Source organism: Otolemur garnettii, unplaced genomic scaffold, assembly GCF_000181295.1.
Source record: "Otolemur garnettii isolate 467f Iridium unplaced genomic scaffold, OtoGar3 scaffold00108, whole genome shotgun sequence".
NCBI classification, from domain to species: domain Eukaryota; kingdom Metazoa; phylum Chordata; class Mammalia; order Primates; family Galagidae; genus Otolemur; species Otolemur garnettii.
The window spans coordinates 6686524-6707031 of NW_003852503.1; the positions used below are offsets into that span (position 1 = coordinate 6686524).

The following is a 20508-nucleotide window of genomic DNA, read 5'->3' on the forward strand; positions in this document are numbered from 1 at the left end:
AGCCTACAGTGCCCCTGGCACGGAAAGAACTCGAGCCGAGAATGGGCCAAATGGTTGTAGGAGGAGGTGCCAGGGGTGGTAGAGAAAGAGAGGTTAGTCTGGGATGGCTGGAGTCCTTCTGACCGAAGTGTGACCTTCGAGGGTCACCTGGAAGGATGAACAACATAACACAGGCAAGGCCCCTCCTGGGTAGCCGGGACAGGGAGGACAAATACACTGGTGGGCTTGAGTGGGCAGGACGGGGCCTGGGCCGGCTCCTCAGGACCACCTCGGGGAGGCATCTCGGGCATCAAGTGCAAGGAAAGAAATGTCAGCTGTAGCAGTGGCATCCGCCGGGGCAGTGCTGGGCATGGCTGGGGCTGGAGGCCTCTAGAGAACCCTGGCACTGCCCACCTGCGCTCCCAAGTACAATATCCGCTGAATGTATTTAGAAACTTCCACTTTCTCATTCTCGTGGCCCCAGCTGTGGCTTCCCCAGCTGGTGGAAGAATACCGCTGTTGACCCATCCCAGCCCTTCTCTCTGGAAATTTCCTTTGGGAGGGTTTGAAGACTCAGCCAGCTCCTCCCTTCCCCTGCCTCCCCGCACACCTCCTCATGCCTCGGTGGGAGCCCCTCGGTTCACACTGTGGCTTTTCTTGTGACCAGGGTAAATATTACCAGGTACTGTTAATGTTTAATGCCCCCAGCTCGTCCTTGGCCACCCCACAGCTAGACAGTCTCCCCAAAGCAGAGACAGCAGGAAGAGGGCAGGTGGCTGAGGCAATGACAGTGTCGTTTACAGACGATGGTAAGTGCGTGCGTGTGTGTGTTCAAGGCAGCGTGGCTGCCTTTAGAGAGGTGAGCGGGACCCTCCCCTCCCCTCCACTGCCACCTCTGCCTTCCAGAATACCCAGCTCCCTCCATGTGCCAGCCTCCTCTCTAAGAAAATTTGCACCTCAAAATTTGCCCTTGCCTTAACCCTGGAGAAATACAGCCAAATGGCAGGAGGTGGGCTATGGCAGCAGGCGGGCTGCAGCTGCAGGTCAAAGTGGTGGACTCAGCTTCTGTTCTTGACCTTTTTGGGGGTAGGAGGACAGAGTCTCAGTTTGTTACTCTCTGTAGAGTGCTGTGATGTCACAGCTCACAGCAACCTCAAACTCTTGGGCTTAAGCAATTCTCTTGCCTCAGCCTCCCAAGTAGCTGGGACTACAGGTGCCCACCACAACACCCGGCTATTTTGTTGTTCTTGTTCTCATTGTTGTTTTTAGCAGGCCCAGACTGGGTTTGAACCCATCAGCCCTGCTGCATGTGGTTGGCGCCCTAACCACTGACCTACAGGCGCCAGCCAAGCCTGTTTTTGACTTTCTGGTGCACACCTGCCCTGGTTAGTGTGCCTCACTAGACAATCTGAGCTCAGAGCAGGAGAGAGGAAGTCTGTCTGGCTAAAGGAGCAGCAGATCCTTTCCATGCTAGATTTGGGGTCCAGCATATACTTCCAAAAGGCATCCTGTGTTGGGGAATGACTCAGGCCTGCAGGCCAATGGGCCCCTGCTCGCTGAGGTGGGATTTGAGCCAGATCTAGAAAAGGAGTAGGGGGTAGGGGGTAAGGGCTCATCAAATGGCTTAAACAAGGTGGTCAGGGAGCAGGCGGTTTCCTGGGGTGCTGAGGGCATCCTGGCCTGGGTCTACCCATGGCTCTGACACTACATACCCATGTGACCTTAAAGAAGAACTGAACTGAATCTGGGAAGACAACCTCGAAGGCCTTCTGCATCGGGACGGGGGCCTTTCCTGCCCTCGGCCTCTGGCTTTCCTGAGCAACCAGCACTTCAAGGCCTTCAGGACCAGATACTGACCCCTCCTGGTCTGTTCTCTCCTGGCCTCAGGATTAGCAGGGGACAGCCAGGCCCACTGGGATCTGAGGCCTCTCACCAGGGGCACAGTTCAGCACAGCTCAGGAGGTGCCAACTTGCACATTCCTTTGGCCTTGGGCATTATTTCCTTGGTACCAAGAAGGGGCTCAAACAGGGCAGGAAAGAAGGGCAGCCCTCAGCTGTGGCAGAAAAGCCCTGGCCGGGCCACCTTCCAGCTGTCCACAGGCATGCGTACTCAGCTCCAGGGTGGGAGGACCCAACTGTGAGATCTGCTGGGTGCTGAGCAGTAGACCATAGGAGGCAGGGGCAAGACTAGATGACCAGATGACCTTGACTTGAATGGTCTCCTTCCTTCCCACTATCGGAGCAGCAGTAGAGCATAGGGCTTAAGCATCTAGATTCTTAGCCACCTGCTGCCTGGCTTCAAATCCCAGCTCTATGCCTTAATTATCATGCAACTGTGGGTGAGTTAGTGACCTCTCTGTGCCTCTATCTTACTGTGGATTACATAGGAATGATACTAATGCCTCATAGAGTTTTTATAATGGTTAAATGAGTCAATGTTTTGTTAGCTTTAACCTGGCCCTTGGTAAGCACTATATATTGGTTGTTTTTTTTTTTTGATGACTTTTTTTTTTTTTTTCCTTGAGACAGAGCCTCAAGCTGTCCCCCTGGGCAGAGTGCCGTGGCATTACAGCTCACAGCAACCTCCAACTCCTGGGCTCAAGCGAGTCTCCTGCCTCAGCCTCCCAAGTAGCTGGGACCACAGGCGCCCGCCACAACACCCGGCCATTTTTTGGTTGCAGCCGTCATTGTTGTTTGGCGGGTCCGGGCTGGGGATTCGAACCCGCCACCTTAGGTGTACGTGGCTGGTGCCTTAGCTGGTTGAGCTATAGGCGCCCAGCCTATATATTGTTTCTTAAATAAATTTGCTTCCTCTTGAGGCTGGTAACATAGGAAAGCAAAGTCTGGAAACTCAAGTCAAGACCCACTTCTGCCTCCAACTTCCATTAGGACTTAAGTCTCCAAACTGGGCCTTGTTTTCCAACTTCTGTTCAGTGAACTTTAAGGGTCTATTTTATTCATTCATTCATTCCACAAGTCTTGGCTAAGCACCTGTAGCTGATTAGTTCTACGAAAGCGAAAGCACTGCCCGCGAACCTAACAGGAAGTGTCTTGCTTGGGCTTTTCTTACTGTGAAGGGAGGAGCAGGAGAGAACTGACCCGTCCCAAAGCTTCAAGGACTCCCAGACAGCATTGACCCTGGATTTGGATGCTCAGCGTTTGGTCCCCAGGGAAGTGTCTGAAGCAGCCAAGGGCAGATGCTCCCACCAGTAGCAGTTCCAGCAGTCCCAGCAGCTGCCCTTACCTACTGGCACACCTGGGGTCTGCTGGCAAGGGAAGGACTAGGAATCCCAGCTGTTCCTGCCTGGCCCACCATCTGTGACCTTCCCTCATCCCACCTCTGGTTCTCTCCGCAGGTGGCAGCCCCAAGGGGGAGGCAGACCCATTCTACTATGGTAAGCCTGCAGGGGCCCTCCCCTCCCTTCCTGAGCTCTCCTGCCCCTCCCCAACCCCCCAGCCCTGGGCCCACGCAATGTACCCCTCGCCTTCCCTAGTTATCACGGGCTACTGCTGGGGAGGGCTGCCAAGAGGGACCCCCCAGCCCACTTCTTTTGCCCTCTTTTCCCCGAGACTATGAGACTGTCCGAAATGGGGGCCTGATCTTTGCCGGCCTGGCCTTCATCGTGGGGCTCCTCATCATCCTCAGTAAGTGGGGTATTCTTATGTTAGAAGGGGGCTCTGGGTGGGGGCACTTATGAACACACTGGCTTCCTGGAGCCCCCAAGAGTATCTCCCTCTTCCCCCCTAGGATGTGGGAATGGATGCTGGGTGGGATGCCAGGCCAGTGGGACCCGGGGCCACAGTGTGAATCTTGCTCTAGTGGACCGAGGAGCTGCCCAGTTGGGAACGCCAGCTCCTTCTGATCCTGGGAACCTGCAAGGGGAAGAGGAGGGCCAGGCAAAGGGAGCAGGGCACCTGCCCTGACCCGGGCACTTTCTTAGGCTTGAGCTACATGTTATCCCATTAAATCTCAGCAGCACTGGGGGATGCCACTACTGTCACTATTTTACAGATGAAAAATCAGACCCACTCTGAGAGGCGCAGCAACTTACCCAAGGTTCCACAGCCCATGGGAAGTAGAGCTGGGTGAAGCTGAGCCCGGGTGCACCTGGCTCCCTGCTGCTGGAAAGCAAGCATGGCTGGGAGCCAGGCCCTTGGTCCCTGCTGCTAACTTACCGGGGATCCCAAAATCTCTGAGCCTTAGTTTGCTCATCTGCTAAACAGGGATAATCCCAACTGTCTCACAAGATGAGGGCCAGCAGTCACGAAAGTGACTTTTAGAAGGGTCCCCTGTAGATGCGGGGTGTTCTACAGGAGACCAGGGTCCTTCTATATCTCCCAGCCCTAGTGGGCACACAGCAGGAGCTTAATAAATGCTGTTGACTCGTTTTGGTGTAACCACAAGGAACACAGAGAAACACAGCCAATATCAATCCTCTGGCTTTTTCTTCTGGTTGGAGAAATCTATCAGAGAGAGAAATAGGAAAAAAAAAAAAACCCACAGACATCACGCAGCAAAGACACCTCCATGTTCTGGGATTGTAATGCAGCTGTAGGCTCTGCCCCTGCATCTGAGGGCTTCGTGCTGTAGGTCCAGCCAGCCTCCAGATTTGCTTGTCCTGAGTTTCTCAAGGGCTGTGTGGGGAGTGGCTGAGGCAGATGGACCTCAGCTTTGGACTTAACTGCCCTCCTGCTCCAAGTGTTTACTGAGCAGCTACTGTATGGCCGACACTGTGCTGGGGGCACCACAATGGTCCAGTCTCCTTGCTGCCGTCAATGTACTCAGAATCCACCACAGATCTGCTGCAGGAAATGTTCGTTGACTGACTAAATTAGGCTCTTGAACACTGATGGTCAGGCCCTATGTAAAGAGAGAGACGATCAAATGTGTCTTCCATGGTGATTCTGGCAGGAAGGAGGGAGGAGAAACTGGAGCAGGTGAGTCTTCAAGGGTGTCCTTGGAAAATGAGAGGTTGATGTGACAAACCTCCTTTTCTCTTTTCAAGGCAAAAGATTCCGCTGTGGGGGCAATAGGAAGCACAGGTGAGTCTGCTGGGGTTACTGATGAGGTGGGCGGAGCTGGGGAAAGGACGGGGCAGGCCAAGGAGTTTGTCTCTGCTTCTGGGATGGAGGGTCCCCAGCACTTACCTCTCCCCCTGCTCTCTTACTTGTCTTTTCTTTTGCCCTCCCCAGACAAACCAGTGAAGACGACCTGTGACAGCAGGTACATTGGAGGGGCAGGGAGGGGGTGGGCAGGGCAGGCTAGGGAGTAACAAGGAAGACCTCACTCTTCTACTGGGCAGGGAAGAATTTTAGGGTCATCCTGCCATCAGCCAGGTGGCCTGGCACCCAGTGACCATCATGTGTTTTAAGGTGATTGCCAAGGGCCTCACTTGGAGTGTATGATTGTAAGAGTTTGCAGGGGAGCCCTGGAGATGGGCTGGGAGGGGAGAAAACCCCAGGCTCTGCTGCCACCGCCCAGCCCACATTCTGCCTTTGTCTTTTCAGAGTGAGCTGTGCCCACCCACCGCACTGAGGCTGGCTGGGAAGCCAGGAAGGCCCATCTTTTGTGTATCTCTGTCTTCTCTGGGCTCTAGACCTCTGTACCCATCACTGCCAGTGCGTAGGCTGAAGTTCTAGGTTCAATGTGACCCTGGGTGGGTATCACTCCCTCCTGCCCCGTGCCACCTGGTGGTCATAATAAAGCTGGCTTTAGAGATGGCTCCTTCCCTGGCCTCCTTCCCTCCCTTCCTCTGATAATTGTCATGACTCACTTCTCCAAGTTGCAGTACAAAATACAGCCTGGCCTCATTTGTTTTCCAATTATTTGCTTGGGGACCCACAGCCTATAAAAGCAAGATGTTCAGTATTGCCAGTTGTAGGCCACTCCTCTCCTTCTGAATTGACAAGCACCCTGGGGACAGAGGCCTTAGCCCGGGATGCAAATGTCCAGGGGAAGTCTGGAAGCCCTGCGTGTTCAAAGTTGTTGGTCTACAGGAAGCTGGCAAGGCCCCTGCCCCGGCAGTGGGCACTGCGGTTGGAAGCCTTGGAGCAACCTTGCGTAGAAGTTGCTGCAAAGACACCCAGCTAAAGACAGGCTGCCAAAGTCACACCTGTTTGTGGCCACATTCATGTGCTCTTAACATTTTCTCCAAGCACCCAACAGGCCGGGGGAGGTGGGCCTGGGGGCTAGTGTAGGGCCTCAGCACATGCTCCAAGGAAACCACCCTTTTCTCTGCCCACTTTCCACTCTTGGGGCCAAGGAACCCCAGCTGGACTGACACTCATTCACTTCACCTGCTTGGGTGCTGGTTTGGTTAAGTCCAGGGCCAGGAGTCCAGGGAATGGACAATGAAGTTGAGACCATTGTTATTTGTGCTCTGGACCTTGTCTGTGCAGATAGCAGCCCACCCAGGGCAGCCCCATCCTGAGATGCTGTCAGGCTGCTTCCCCCACCAGAACCAACTTCCTAATGGCCTGTTCCCTGTGAGGCCTGAGGCCTTGCAGCAAGCTCCCTCTGGGAGTGTCCCCACTCACTACAGAGCCAGCAGGCTGGAGGGATGGCCCGTGTGGCATCATCTAGTGTCCGCTTTCATCATCTGGGTTTGCAAGCTTCCCGGGGAGGGGAGACCTGGTGGGGAACCAAGGATAGCACTGAGTGGCTGGAGTTCAGAATGAACAGGGTGGACTACCATTCTGTTTGGGAATTAAGCTCTTTATGTTAATCCACTGCCCCCAGGCCCCAAAGACCACCAGCCCTCACAGAATCACAGAAGGCTTGAGCAGTGAAGGTTCCTTGGAGAGCAACACAGAACAAGCTTCATTTTGCAACAGGGGAAACCGAGACCTCAAGATAAGCACTGACTTGTTCAGGGTGACATGGTCAGCCCAGGCCAGAGCCCAGGCCAGAACCAGGTTTCCAGCTCCCATTGTGGGCTTCCTCCCTCCACACTGACACTTGCAGGGCGAGGAGGTGGACTCCTCACTGGTCACCCGTGGGCTTGGAGAGCTGAGGGAAACCAGAAGGCTTGGGATTGGGGGAGAAGCTCCAGAGGAGCCATTCCCCACATAGGGGAAGGCCTGACAGTTCACAGCTCAGCACCATGATCCTCACAATGCCCCACTCTGAATGCCAGTCCATTTCTAATAAGTAAAATGTGATGGGCCAGATCCCTAATACGACTTGGTATTTCCCTGCAGGAAACAGGTAAACACAGGGTGGGAGAAGTGCCCAAGAATAGGACAGATGCAGCCGGGGGCTTTCTGGAGGAGGGAGGCTCCCAAAACCTCTTGGGTGTAGCATCCAGGCAGATAGGAAAAGGGGGTATTCTAGGCCTGTGGCCCACTCAAGGCAGAAGTAAAAACAGTGAAGCAGAGTCATAATTCTAGAATGTTCTATCAAGTCTGCCATGCAGAGGGGAATACCAGCTGCTCTCTAGAGAGGACATAGCCCTGCATGAGCTACTTCCCCTCTGGCCCTGTGGCAAGCCTGCCTCCCGAGGCTTCACCAGGTCTGCCTGATACCCAGACCTATTGCATTTGAACTTTGGGGTGGGCCCAGGATAAGCCCCTGCTCCAGTGACATTCTGAGATCTGTGACCTGCTCCCTAGCCAGGACTCTTGTGAATATTTTCCCTTCCCTCTCCAAAAAGGGAGTTGCTGAACTTTCACTTCACTTTGGGATTTTCCGCACTGCAGACGGGTATTGAGTCACAAAAAGCCACTAAGTCTGGGAGGTGACTGGGTGGACCACTCTCAACCACACAACGGCACAAAAACAGACTCGGTCTTAGGGTGCAGTTCTCCTCGGGACCACCAGAGGGAGCGTGCCTCCTGTTCCCAATGCCTTTAGCTGAGTGTTTCAACTCCGCCTCTCAGACCTTTGCAGGAGGAGGGCCCTGAAGGGTGGGCACCATGCCCATTTTCCTTGAAGTCCCTGAGCTTCTCTCTCTCTGCTTGCACTCTCCCAGGGGCAGCACTTGCACCACTCTGGGGGCATTCTTGGCTCTGGGGTCTTGAGCCCTCACTCCACCCCAAAGACAGAGACCACGCATGATTGGCCCCGGGTAACCACGCAGCCTCTAATTCTGGAGTATTGAGTGAATCTGGGCCATGAGCAGGACCCTGAGAAGGGCAGGGACGTCTGTGGGGTGGGAAGGGAGAGGTTGGCTGCCTGCATAGCTCAAGTCCAGCTGCAGGGTCTGACTGATGGAGGGGCAATGGCAGTCGTCACCCTCCACAAGGGAGCTTAATGTGCAGTCAGAGATAAAAGTCCCAGCCTCTCTGGAGAGCACAGCTAGGTAGGGCAAGGGGAGAGCAGATAAGGGGAGCTGATGAGGGTCCAAGGGACTCTCAACTTCCCCACGGCCTAGGGGAGGGGTGAACAGCTCTGCCCTGCTCCAGCTGTGGTCTCACCTGCCCTCCTGAAAAAGTGCTTTCAGGGCGCCCAAGGCACAAAGGTGAGGGCCTTGGACAATGGGGTCACAGGGCTTTGCCAGAGCCAGCGTGGGCCTGGCTGTGCATTATCCAGAGCCTGGAAGAGCTAGGCATGATGCTCAGGGTCGGACCCAGCAGCCAGGCCTGTCCCATCCCAAGCTTAAGTGCTCACTGCCTGAACCTACCTACCTCCTGCTTAGCCCAGAGATGAGGAACTCAGGCAGGGCAGAGAGAGCCTAGTGGGTAGGGGAGCAGGAGGTCATTTCTCAGTTCTGGCTGGTACTGGGGCTAGGCGTCTCCTCCCTGGACTTGGTTTTCCAATCAGAGGAACTGATCAGAGGATCATTAGCTCCTACAGGCCCATCTGTCCAGAGCGAGGGTACCCCTGGCAGGGGCCTTCACTTTTTCTAAGTGCTTTGGGATCTTAGGGGATCCCCACCCTACCCCAGCAATGTTGATCTCCCACAGGTTCAAGGAGCAAGGAGGTGGCATCCCACGGACCCCACCCTGAGTATCTCTGGTGGTCCTACCTCTAGCCAAAGGGGCAGGCTCCCAGACACAGGGGTGGGGTGGGTGGAGTTTCTGTGCTGAAGAAGGGCCAAGGAAGGGGCCTGTTGAGTCTTCCTTCAGGCCCTCTCCTGTTCCCGGGCAGCAGGGCTGCTGCAGGGAGATTAATTACTTTCCTCTTGACCTGTGGCCCGTGCAGCTGAGCCTTGAACTGCAAGTAAGCAGAAGGGGCCTCAGTTGGGGGGGGGAGCGGAAATCTGGGCCTTGCCAAGTGCCTGCTCTTCATTCTTTACCGGCTGCCTTACAAACGCTTGGCCAGGGGAGATCAGAGGCAAATGCCATGGCCACTTGGCCCTGTTGTGACAGGGAGTCGCTGGCTAGGAAGATGGATCTGGCCTGGGCCTCAGAGCCAGGGCCACAGCAGCGGCCACAGTCTGGGGCATGGAGGGGACAGCACTGAACCCTGGGCTGCACTGGGCCAGTGCTTGGGTGTCCAGTTTTGGAAGAAGCCCTGGGCTCTGGCTCAGTGCCCCTGGCCTGGCTCTGGCTGCAGGAGGAGCTGCCAGGCTAGGGATACTTTGTGTTGTTTGTAACTGAGCAACTGAGGGCTTAAGAGGAAATCTTTGGAATTTTGAACCTTGGTGCCCTGAACTTACTTCTAACTCTGGAAAGACAAGGGAGATGGCAACTGGAGATGGGGTGAGGGCTCTCCCCCAGGTGTGGGTGGTCCTCATGCCTGGAAAGAACTGGAATGAGCTACACCCGGGACTGGCAGCCCTGACTTGGTAGATTTACTTTTCAGGGCTCGCTGGGCCACCCTCTCTGACCGTGAATGACACCCACAGACCCCTTACCCCGGGAGGCCTCCTGTCACCTCAGGCTGCTATTGTCTCTAGATCTCTATACTTGGCTCCCTACTCAAGAAATTCTCATTATCTCTTTCCCAGAGGGCTTCTTTGCTGTCACTGAGAGGAATTCCTCAGGTGATCAGGGCAGGGGAAGGGTAGAAGAGGGGGGAGCTTCTGAGCCTGGGTGCAGTCTGTGGCCCCAGGACATCTGCCTGCAGCTCAGCTCATAGCCAGCTTTGTCCTGGGCCTGCTGTGTGACCTTGGGAAGGCCTTATCTGTCTCTGGTCTTGACTTTGAGAAAAACAAATGCAAGACAGAAATTCCAAGCTTCAGTGTAAACATCAAGGACCTGCGGGTTTTAAGGGGAAGCAGTAAGTGAGGGAGTGCTAGTTACTCTGGTGCTCCCTCCTGACCGGGGACAGCTGGGTGTACATACACACACACAGACAATCAAATATACACTCGCTTCCTCCTAGCAGTGAACACAGAGGCACCTGGCAAGTGATGAAGGCAGACAAAATGACACACTTGACCAAGCAAAGATGAGGCTGGCTTGGCCCACAGCCAGGAGCATGTTGAATCCTCTCGTGGTCTTTGTTTCCTGAAAGGCCTATCAATCAGTAACTGCGTGCATGCCAAACCCAGCCCGCTCGGGAACCCAGTGTCCTCTGCTCTGAAGTAAATACTACTTCAGGTCTGATGTCCGAGGACCATATGTTCCTGACAGTTAATACGATCATTCAGGAGTAGTCTGGGGCCCTGAGACGCTGCCTGGGGAGGGCTGTTCCAGACCCTTCCTGACCTCGAGCACCTGCCAGGGGACCTGCATTTCCCTGAGTTCTGAGCATCCCTTCCTCTCTGGCACCCTACATCCTGCATGAGCACAGAGATTGCAGCTGGCAGTTCATCCACCAATCCCCAGTGCCCAGCCCTGTTCTAGGAAGTACATGTTCAGTAGATGTTTGTTGAATGAACACGTGACTGGCTGACTAGAGGAATGAATGATGATACCAACAGCTGGGCGAGCTCCCTAGGAACAAGGGGAGTGTTGGAGGTTGAAGTCTGGGTGGGTAGAGGGGTAGTGTCGGTGGTGTGCACGCTCACTGGGGATGAGGGATATTTGGGACCTGCCCCTGTGACAGCCGTCATTTCTTCCCTGGATTCGCAGTTAAGATCATAGGCTTTGGAATCAGCAGAACTGGATTGGGCCCTGGCTTAGAATGATGTGGCCACAGGCATGCTCCCCTAAGCCTCAGTTTCCTTGAGTGAAGAAACCATTTTTCACCTGTGGAGGCTTGTCATGGACATCAGCTGTTAGCATAGCTGTCTCTGAGCTCCTTCTGGTGCTCTCACTTGCTGAGGCTGCTTTCCTGGGCACTGCCAGCCGTCACGGTCCTTTTCCCTTAATGCACTAATGTTTGGGAGACTCTGTCCAGGGGCTTCTTCTCAGCACACCAGGTGCTCAGACTGACCAGGTCCCAGGGAGAGGCTGGAGTAGCCCCATGTTGTCTTCAGTGCTTTTTAAACCACAAGGGACATTTGTCCCACTCAGCCTTGGGGAGTTTCTACCTCCTGGGCCCTCTGCCATTTTGGCCATAGGTGCACCATTTCCTGGGAGGGCAGAGGGGGACCCATAGCTGCTGTGCTGGGACCAGGAGATTTGTGAAAGTTTCTTGATTATAGGTTTCCCTATAATGTGTCTCAGCGAGTGTGTGCAGCTGTAGTTGTGAGAGTACATATATGAGTGTGTGTGTATGAGTGTGAGTGTGTATGCATACAAGTGTATGTGTTTATGTGTATGAGTGTGTGTGTGTGTACGTGTATGGGAGTGTGAATATGAGTGTATGTGTATGAATGTGAGTTTGTGTGTGAGTGTATGAATGTGTGTACAAGTGTGTGTATGAGTGTGAGTGTGTGTATGAGTGTGTATATGTGTGTATGAGTGAGTGCACGTGTGTGTGTGTCTATGAGTGTGTGTGAGTGTGTGTGTGTATGAATGTGAGTTTGTATGTGAGAGTGTGTAAGTATATGAGTGTGTGTATATGTACATGTGTGTGTGGGTGTGTGTGAGTGTGTTTATGAATGTAAGTTTGTGTATGAGTGTGTGTACGAGTGTGTATGTGTATATGAGTGTGTGTGAGAGTGTGTGTATATGAATGTGAGTTTGTATGTGAGAGTGTGTGAGTCTATGAGTGTGCATATGTGTACATGAGTGTGTGTGTGTTTATGAATGTAAGTTTGTGTGTGAGAGTGTATGAGTGTGTGTACGAGTGTGTATGTGTATATGAGTGTGTGTGAGAGTGTGGGTTTGTATTGCCAGTTGTGTTGGGCTCAGAAGGAACAGAATGACTCAGGAGGCAGGGAGGGTGCAAGAGGGCCGCCCTGGCACCCGAAGACCTGCTTTGCAGGGACCCCCTCTGAGCTCCAGCACCTCCAGCTGAGGTGAGGGGCCCACATTGGAGGGCACAGCCTGTCCCTTCCAGTAGTTCTTAGAAGCTGACATGGACACAGGCTAGGGAGGTGGCGAGGCCAACTCCAGCTTCGCCTGTGAGACACAACTCATGTGCAGGGCAGGCCCCGCGTGGCTGCTGCGTTGTGCTGCCTACCAGCCTGCAGTGCCACTGTCCCACCTTGTGGCACTAGAGGGAGGCAGACAACCAGATTCCCTGTGTGGAGCCTGGGCATGGAGCTTCATGGAAGACAGCAGGGACATTCCCAGCAGTGGCTGAGGAGGTGAGATGTCCTTTCCAGAAAGAAGAACCACACCCAGGGGCCAGGCAGGGTCCTTCCCAGACTGCCCTTTCCAGGAGTGTAGATGTGGCAGTTGACTTCCAGACTGCCTGATGGGATGCAGCCAGGCCACCCTGGAGCTCTGCACTGAGTGCCTTTACCAAGTGAGACGAGGCTTCCCCGGATCCCGGGGTCTCTGGACAGGCTCCTGAGATCACTTGTCCCACATTTGGGGCATTCCCCAACAGTTTGAGGAGACTCATACCCTCCTCTCAAACCTCACAGTGAGATTGATAGGATTGAAGGATGAAGCAGGATTGTGCAGTGGAGTCTTGCAGAGTTGGGGTACACAACTCGGTGGTAAGCTTGGCTCAGCTGCTGGACAGCACCAGGCAAGTCCCTCAGAGTCTCTGGACCTCAGTTGCCTTATCTATAAGATGGGAATTACAACACCCAACTCCTTAAAGAACTTGGATGAGATGGTGTGTAGACAAGATGTGTAAGCCATAAAGTGCTACAAAAATGTGAAATGGGTTTTGATTGAAAGTTGAAGCAATGTTACCCAAGGTTTCCACTGGATTGGGTGATTGTGTGTTTTCCAGAAATGAAGCAAATTTTTATTGAATATCAAATATGTGCCAGACACAGTCTTAGATGTTTTGACAAGCTGAAGTGGAAATTGGTTGTGAAACTACACAACACAAAGCCATGGAAGATCTTCTAGTGCAGGGTTTCCCTGTCAGTCCCAAGACTCATGCTGGAGCTGCTGATATCCAGGTATCTGGGAATTATAAAATTCAGATTCCTGACTCTGTAGCCTGGGATGTCTCTCCCTCGCCTCACCTGGGGGGGGTGTGTGCAATTGTGGAGTTGAGTCTGGGAGCCACCAAGACTCAGAGACAGCAGATGCCTTCAGAGCATAGCATGAACACATACCAGGGTCTCTAGAAGCCGCTGCATCTTCTACCCTTTTGCAGTGGGGCAAGGACAGCCACAGTCTCAGGCGTCCTCCCAGGTGTCTGATCTATAGGGATGTGTCTTGGCAGAGTGCCCAGAATATAGAATCAGAAGGATTTTTATTCCATATTCATTTAGTGGCTTTATAATCTTTAGCAGGTCACTGCCTTCAGAAGCCTCAATTTTCTCATCTATAAAATGGGGATATTGATGACTTGCCGTGAGGTCTTCATGTAAACACACTTTGAAGACTGCAAAGCTCCACTTATTAAATCTGAATAGAGGCAGACCCAGATTGGCTTTTCAAAGGAGAAACCCTTTGGAATGAACTTTCTTCCCTTAAGTCGAAATGGAGCTAGTATTTAAAGATAATCCTCTTGGCGGCTCCTGTGGCTCAAAGGAGTAGGGTGCTGGCCCCATATACTGGAGGTGGAAGGTTCAAACCCGGGCCTAGCCAAAAAAAAAAAAAAAAAAAAAAAGGAATAAAGATAATCCTCTTAATTGAGTACACCCCAACCCTGCTCAGAGATTTCTGGTACTCAGTCTTTGGGCGACACCTGCTGATCATGCCAAGTACTGCGTCCTCTTCTAGCCAAACGATTCTGCAGAGAAAAACTTTCCCATCTGAAGGGTTTAGCATAGTACAGGGCCCACAGTCAGTGCTCCATTATAATAATTGTTATTGTTAGAAATCTACGACTCTGCTTATAATTTGCCAGAAGAAGAGGCTACTTTGGCTCATTCAGATGCACAATTGGCCGATCTAGTTCGGCTCAGCTCATTCTAACTAATGAGTCTGTGAAGATGCAGCCCAGAACCAACAAACGTCTCAGATGGGGAGAGCCAGGCTTTCCCAAAACCCCACAGAAAGGCACTTTCCCTGTTGCCTACTGTGTCCTTTCCCCTGTCTCTCTGCCTATGGTGGCACCTCCCATTGCTCAAGCCCATCTCACGTCCTCCCTCGGCTGCTGCTGACCACGCCGGTCTCGGCGCTGAAGCAACTCTCTTCACAGACTCAGCCAAAGCCAAGTGAGGATGAGGTTGAAAAAGTCATTCATCCCAACCAGGCCTTCATAGCTTCATTCAACACATACTTCCGGGTGACCTGCCTTGGGCCCCAGCGCCACCCTGGTGCTAAGGCTGGAGTGCCAAGCAAGACAGATGTAGCCTCTGGACAAGAGGCAAAGGACAACAGGGCCTGGGACATAAATGCCACTTACGGGGGGCAGAACTGGCAATCAGAATCCCTGGCCTTAGCCTTGCCTATCCCCCATAGGCTGGTGACCTGGGATGGCCTTTATCTGCCGGCCACTGTTTCCTTTCAAAGTACCTGCAGAAGAGGCTGTCCGGGTCCCTTCCTGCTCTGACCCACTAGCTCTGAGCGTGGGAGACTTTTGATGTTGCTGTTTAAACACCTTCTTCCTCTGGGTCAAGCGTGGGCCAGAAACAGTAAAAGGACAGTTTTTAGACCAGGGAGAGTGGGAACTGGATCCTCAAATACCTCATACTGTACCCACCACTTAGAGATGTGCAGTGTCACCAGCACGTTAAAGGCTCTGAGAAATCATGAACTAAAAGAAACCTATGGGCCTTTGGTTATTCCAGTATTTTCCAAAACAATTTGATCACAAATTAATTTTTCACATCACCTATCTCCTTCTCATGAAACACTTGTGAAATGCCATAGGAGATTTTTCTTATGTTTTTAACCTGGCATGCTAAAAATAAAGTCAAGTTTGCTAAAGATGTTAGGCTTTCAGGGTCACAGTGGCCTAAAAATGGGGACCTCGTCTGATTGCTGCATTCTTGGCTGAGCTCTGCCACCCTCCCTGGGGCTGAGCTAGGACTTCAGATGACATTCAGAATCTTACCCACTATGTGTAAGTGGTGCTGTTTGAGCCAGGCAGCACCCCAACTTCCCATGCTCAACCAATGGTGTATCCAATAAGGCTCCCCTTCCTAAACAAGCCACATCAGCACTACAGGGCTGAGGTTCAGCAGTGGTTCCTGGGAAGGGGTCCAGACTTATTGGCATGTCAGACCCCAAAAGTCGATGAAGTATTGGGCAACAGGAAGAGAAGGTCAGGGACCTAACAAGGGGGTGATAGTTCTGTGCTCAGGGCTGCTCAGACTTTATCTGGATTGTTGGGTTTGTTCTGTTTTAGGAGAGACGGTATTAAAGTTGAGTATAAGCAAGGAAAGGCTAACAGAAATAGGCCACATAGCCTGGCGAAGGGAAGGCTTGGGGGACTTCCTGCAGCTGGTCTTAAATATTTGAAAAGCCGTCACCTGGCCAAGATTGGGCATGTCCTGTGAACTCCAGGGGGCTGAGGCAGGTTTGGGTTAGATAAAGAAGAGTGTGTGCATGATTGTAGATAATTAAATAAGGATACATTTCTGTGTGGGGAGGGAGCCCTTTGTCCCTGGCAGCATTTAACAGAGACTGAGTTAGCACCTGCCCTGGTGGTGCAGAAAGAGACACAGGGGGTGTGAGGTGGGGACAGGTGTGGCGCTTACCTTTGCTGTCCCACACCGCATCTCACTTACCACTAGGGCACCTCAGGTGCTGTGACTTTGACCTCCAGCAGGTGGAATTTGGGGGCTGCATACTTCTCCCACTCAGAGTGGCTAGAGGGGCTTATTGGGGTCTTCTAGTGACTCTTGGGAGTGCCATAGTCCTCCATGCTGGGGACCTGTCACAGTGGCAGGGAGGATATTGTCCTACAGAGAGACAGCAGAAGGGACTGGGACAGCACTAAACCGTCTTCCAACCTGAGATCCTCCAGTGTGTGGCCTGGCAGGTCCAGCCCAGGGTGAACTGGCCAGATTTTCTAGAAAGAGGACTTTCACCATTCAAGTCAAGGTTACTACCATGGCCCTAGGCCCTGACTGTCTTTTTTTCTGGGGAAGAAAAGCTCTTCAAGGGGGATGTGGCACTTTTAAGCACTTCCTGTGTGAACAGCGCTGTCCAAGTACATAATTTACATACAGACTCAAGATCTCCGAGGCCAGGGAAGGACCTTGGCCAGAAGCTAGGAAGGATGGTCCTGGGCCCAGCTCTGCTGCCCCAGCATGGTCTGAGGACAGTCCCTGGGATGATTTCAGGTTTTGTAGGGCTTGAAGCTTAGACCGTTTGCGGGGAGACTCTTTAAGGAAAACAACACAAAATTATGAATACCACATTAGATGCAAATGTGATTATTAGAATGGCAACAAATCACAAACTTGGAAGAACTGACAGATAGCACAAACATCACGAAATTGCGACAGATAGCCTAATACTCGTATTAACTAACTGCTTGACACACTTCTGCGATGCTTTCTAAATTAAAAACAATTTCGTATAAAACCCTGCTCACAGTTTCACACAGACTAGCTTCAGGCATCATACATTTCAGACCTTGTCTCTCCCCCCTGCACACACACAACTTTAGTGCAGGCACCGGGGACCACAGTCGTACTGTGATACAACTTCTGGCCCTGCAGGGCTGGGTCGCAAAGCCACGTGGGTGGGCTCACTGTGTGGCAGGAGCATTCCTGGGAGCCGTTTCCTACACTGGGAGTTCGTGTACTGCTGGCGAACCACGTAAACACATCCCATCAAGTTCAAGCCAGAGGCAGACCCGGAAATGGTCACCAGGCCCCCCTGGAAAGCCAGAGTAGCAGCCACAATTGATTTCGGTTAAGCTATAATTATTCTAGAAATTTTTCACTATCTGGGGACCTAAAGGACTCTGAGGCTTGAGCTGTGTACAGGTGTCCTGGTAATTCTGCCTCTGGGCACATCGCAGACCTCTCTGAGCTTCAGTTTCTGCACCTGTACAAAGAGCAAAACAATTCTGGCCCCATCTTTGCATTTTAGGTATGGATCAGAAATAAGAGAAGGCTTTGGAACCCAATAGCACTGCCACCCATGGCCATGACAATGACAGTGAAGACAGCAGTGATGGAGCTGAGCAGGTATTTGCCAAGACTTCTTGGGCATTAGTGGTCAGTACTCCTGTGAGTTCCCATGTTCTGCTAAGTCAGCGGTTCTCAACCCATGGGTCGCGAGCCCTATGTAACAATGAAACTACGTTGCAGCATTAGGAAGGTTGAGAACCACTGTGCTAACCGCTCACCCTTAGAGGCAAGCAACAAAGCTAAGGCTTTGGTCGCAGTTAAAGGACATCCCTCTGGAAGGCATGACACATGAGGCTGTTGTCAGGTAATTGCAACCTTATGAGAATGAGCCCAGCCAGTCACTGAATCAACATGTACTGAGTACTCCCCTCATGCAAGGAGGCACCAGGCTAGGTCTTTTGGGTACAAGCTGAAAGGGTTAGGAACCCAGCATCCAGGAGACAAATCAGATATGTTCATACATATTAATAGCCACCACTCAAAACAAAAGGATGAGAGCCAGGGCCCCCAAAACAGAGTACCTGTGCTTTGAATTTCTTTTGAAAAGAACTTAATGAATGATCTTTAGACATTTTCATGCGCAGCTAAGATCCTCTGGGGCAGGTGGAGCCCAGGGGAGGTCTGGTCAGGGTCAGCTTGTGGTGTCTGACCAGACCTGACTGGGTGAGCAGCCTTGGCCTACACGGGTGAAGACGGGAACATTGGCCACTTGAGGAAGAGGAGGGTTGCTCGGGTAGAAGATTCTTAATTAAAACTTGATGAGCACATTTCTGAGTATCTCAGGGGCCAGAAGAAATGCAGGAAGACTTGGGAAGCCAGAGAATTCAGCTCCACTCACTGAATTTTCCTTTTTTTCCCCTATCTCTGTTGGTTTATATGCCTTCCTCCCTGCTAGCAATCTCTGGAACAATCCTTTTCAACAGGCATGCCGCGGCACACAGGTGAGCCCTGAGAGGATCTTAGGGGAGCGTGAAAATTTGTAAAGATCATTAAATTATTTTCCAAAGAAGTTCAAAGCACACTTACTCTGGTTTCTTTCTTTTTTTTTTTTTTTTTTGAGACAGAGCCTCAAGCTGTCCCCCTGGGTAGAGTGCTGTGGCATCACAGCTCATAGCAACCTCCAACTCCTGGCCTCAAGCAATTCTCCTGTCTCTGCCTCCCAAGTAGCTGGGACTACAGGCACCTGCCACAAACGCCTGGCTATTTTTTGGTTGCAGCTGTCATTGTTGTTTGGTGGGCCCAGGCTGGATTCGAACCCGCTAGCTCAGGTGTATGTGGTTGGCGCCTTAGCTGCTCGAGCCACAGGAGCCGAGCCCACAGTAACTCTGTTATTTGATCAACACAATTTAAGTGTGCCATGGAAGCTTCACTAATAGGTTCAAGGGCACCATGAGATTTAAAAAAAAAAAAAAGGGTTGAAAAACACTAAAACCCTGCTAGGAAAAAGTGCCAATGAACTTCAGCTCCACAGAACTCAAGACTTCGTGGAACCTGTTGGTTGGCTTCTTGCCAATTTCAGTGTCGGAAACCGAAAAGAAACAGCAGGACAGGGGCCTTGCTGGTGGCTTTCACAGTCAATGACCAGCTGTCCTGGGGTCACTGCTAAGATAGTGGTTTGAACAAGGGCCATGGGACCCCAAAGACCCCATCTGTGGGGTGGAACTTCTGGGCTTTGTACGCTTTGCTCTGATGCGTGTAGAGCCATGATGTTATAATCCAAAGGGTCGAGAGGGTAAGAGGCACAGATATCTTCTGAGCTAAGCAGATAGAATTTCAATTTAAGGAGTACCTGGGTAATTTAATGATATTAATATATACTGCCTTTCTATGTAGGCATCATAGTCTATAAATTGTAACAATTCATCCCATCTCAAAAGATGAACGTATTTTAGATACATGTGTATGTGTTTGCATCAAAAACTTATTTTCTGTAAGGTTTTTGTGCTTATTTGTTTCTGAGTATCTGCGCATAAAAACTGGTATTCCTGGGGCCGGGTACAGTGGCTCACACCTGTAATCCTAGCACTCTGGGAGGCCAAGGTGGGTGGATCGCTTGAACTCAGGAGTTTGAGACCAGCTTGAGCAAGAGTGAGACCCCCAATCTCTACTAAAAGTAGAAAAACTAGCTGGGCGTTTTAGTGGGAGCCTATAGTCCCAGCTACCTGGGAGGCTGAGGTCAGGGGATCACTAGAGCCCAGGAGTTTGAGGTTGCTGTGAGCTAGGATAACATGGGACCCTAGCCTGGGCAGCAAAGTGAGATTCTGTCTCAAAAAAAGAAAAACGTTGTTCTCCTGTTTCTTTGCCTGCATAGATCTGTGGATATACCACCCACTTATGTGGAGTGGAACTGGGGTGTGTGCATATTTCTTTATGTTCACTGTGCCCTTGGGACCTTGGTGATCAGTCTAGTCCAGCTCTGTCACTTTGCTGGTGAAGAAACTGAAGTCTAGAAATATGAAGTGGCTTGTCTAAGATCATGCAGCTGGCTACAGTGACGGAGAGAATGCTAGAACCTAGGATTTTTTATTTTTGCAGTTTTTGGCCGGGCCAGGTTTGATCCCACCACCTCTAGTATCTGGGGCCAGTGCCTCACTCCTTTGAGCCACAGACGGCACCCCAGAACCTAGGATTTTTTTATTTGTAGTCCCAGGCTCTTTCTATAATATTAAAATTGATTATAAATCAAAAAGAAAAAAAACCCTAGGCAAATCCTTGCTTATTTCCTCCCCCAATTAATGTGTAAGTTCTAACAAGGTCGATCTGGAATTAGCTATAGAACCCCAAATGTTAAGTTTTTAAGACCGACCTGTTGATTGCTTTTATGAAAACCATGCATATACTGAAATTGTCCAAGAATTTCAGAGCACATATGAAGGTTTGTTAAAATAATTATATGCTTTTGTGTCTGAAGAAAAGTGTCCAAAATATATAAGCTTATTGTATGAACTAACAATAACAACACCTGTTGTTTCTCTCATGGCCCTCGTCTTAATATAACATGGCAAAATAATACCCCCTAAATATCCATGATTAACCTGAATTGGAAAGGGCTCACCTCCCAGTGACTTCACGCAGCTCTTTCAACTAGCATTGGTTAAAAAAACAAAATCACAAACAGAAAAGCAAAAAAAATAGCGGGATCATCCCC

General features: G+C 51.4%; 1 protein-coding gene across 1 annotated transcript; it reads left to right on the top strand.

The window, feature by feature from the left end:
* The first annotated feature begins 756 nt into the window (after positions 1 to 756).
* Positions 757 to 5684, top strand: FXYD2 (FXYD domain containing ion transport regulator 2). The gene is made up of 6 exons (XM_012809600.2): positions 757 to 788; positions 3336 to 3374; positions 3550 to 3624; positions 4986 to 5022; positions 5173 to 5203; positions 5488 to 5684. The coding sequence occupies exons 1-5, from the start codon at positions 764 to 766 to the stop codon at positions 5195 to 5197; spliced, it is 201 nt and encodes a 66-aa protein (XP_012665054.1). The 5' UTR covers positions 757 to 763; the 3' UTR covers positions 5198 to 5203; positions 5488 to 5684.
* The last annotated feature ends 14824 nt before the right edge of the window (positions 5685 to 20508 follow it).

What these genes read in the sequence shown, in the direction of transcription:
- FXYD2 (XM_012809600.2), top strand. Translation starts at nt 764, where the DNA reads ATGACAGTGTCGTTTACAGACGATG. An exon ending in GGGGCTCCTCATCATCCTCA is followed by an intron (nt 3,625 to 4,985) that starts GTAAGTGGGGTA and finishes TCTCTTTTCAAG; the next exon opens with GCAAAAGATTCCGCTGTGGG. An exon ending in GGGGGCAATAGGAAGCACAG is followed by an intron (nt 5,023 to 5,172) that starts GTGAGTCTGCTG and finishes TGCCCTCCCCAG; the next exon opens with ACAAACCAGTGAAGACGACC.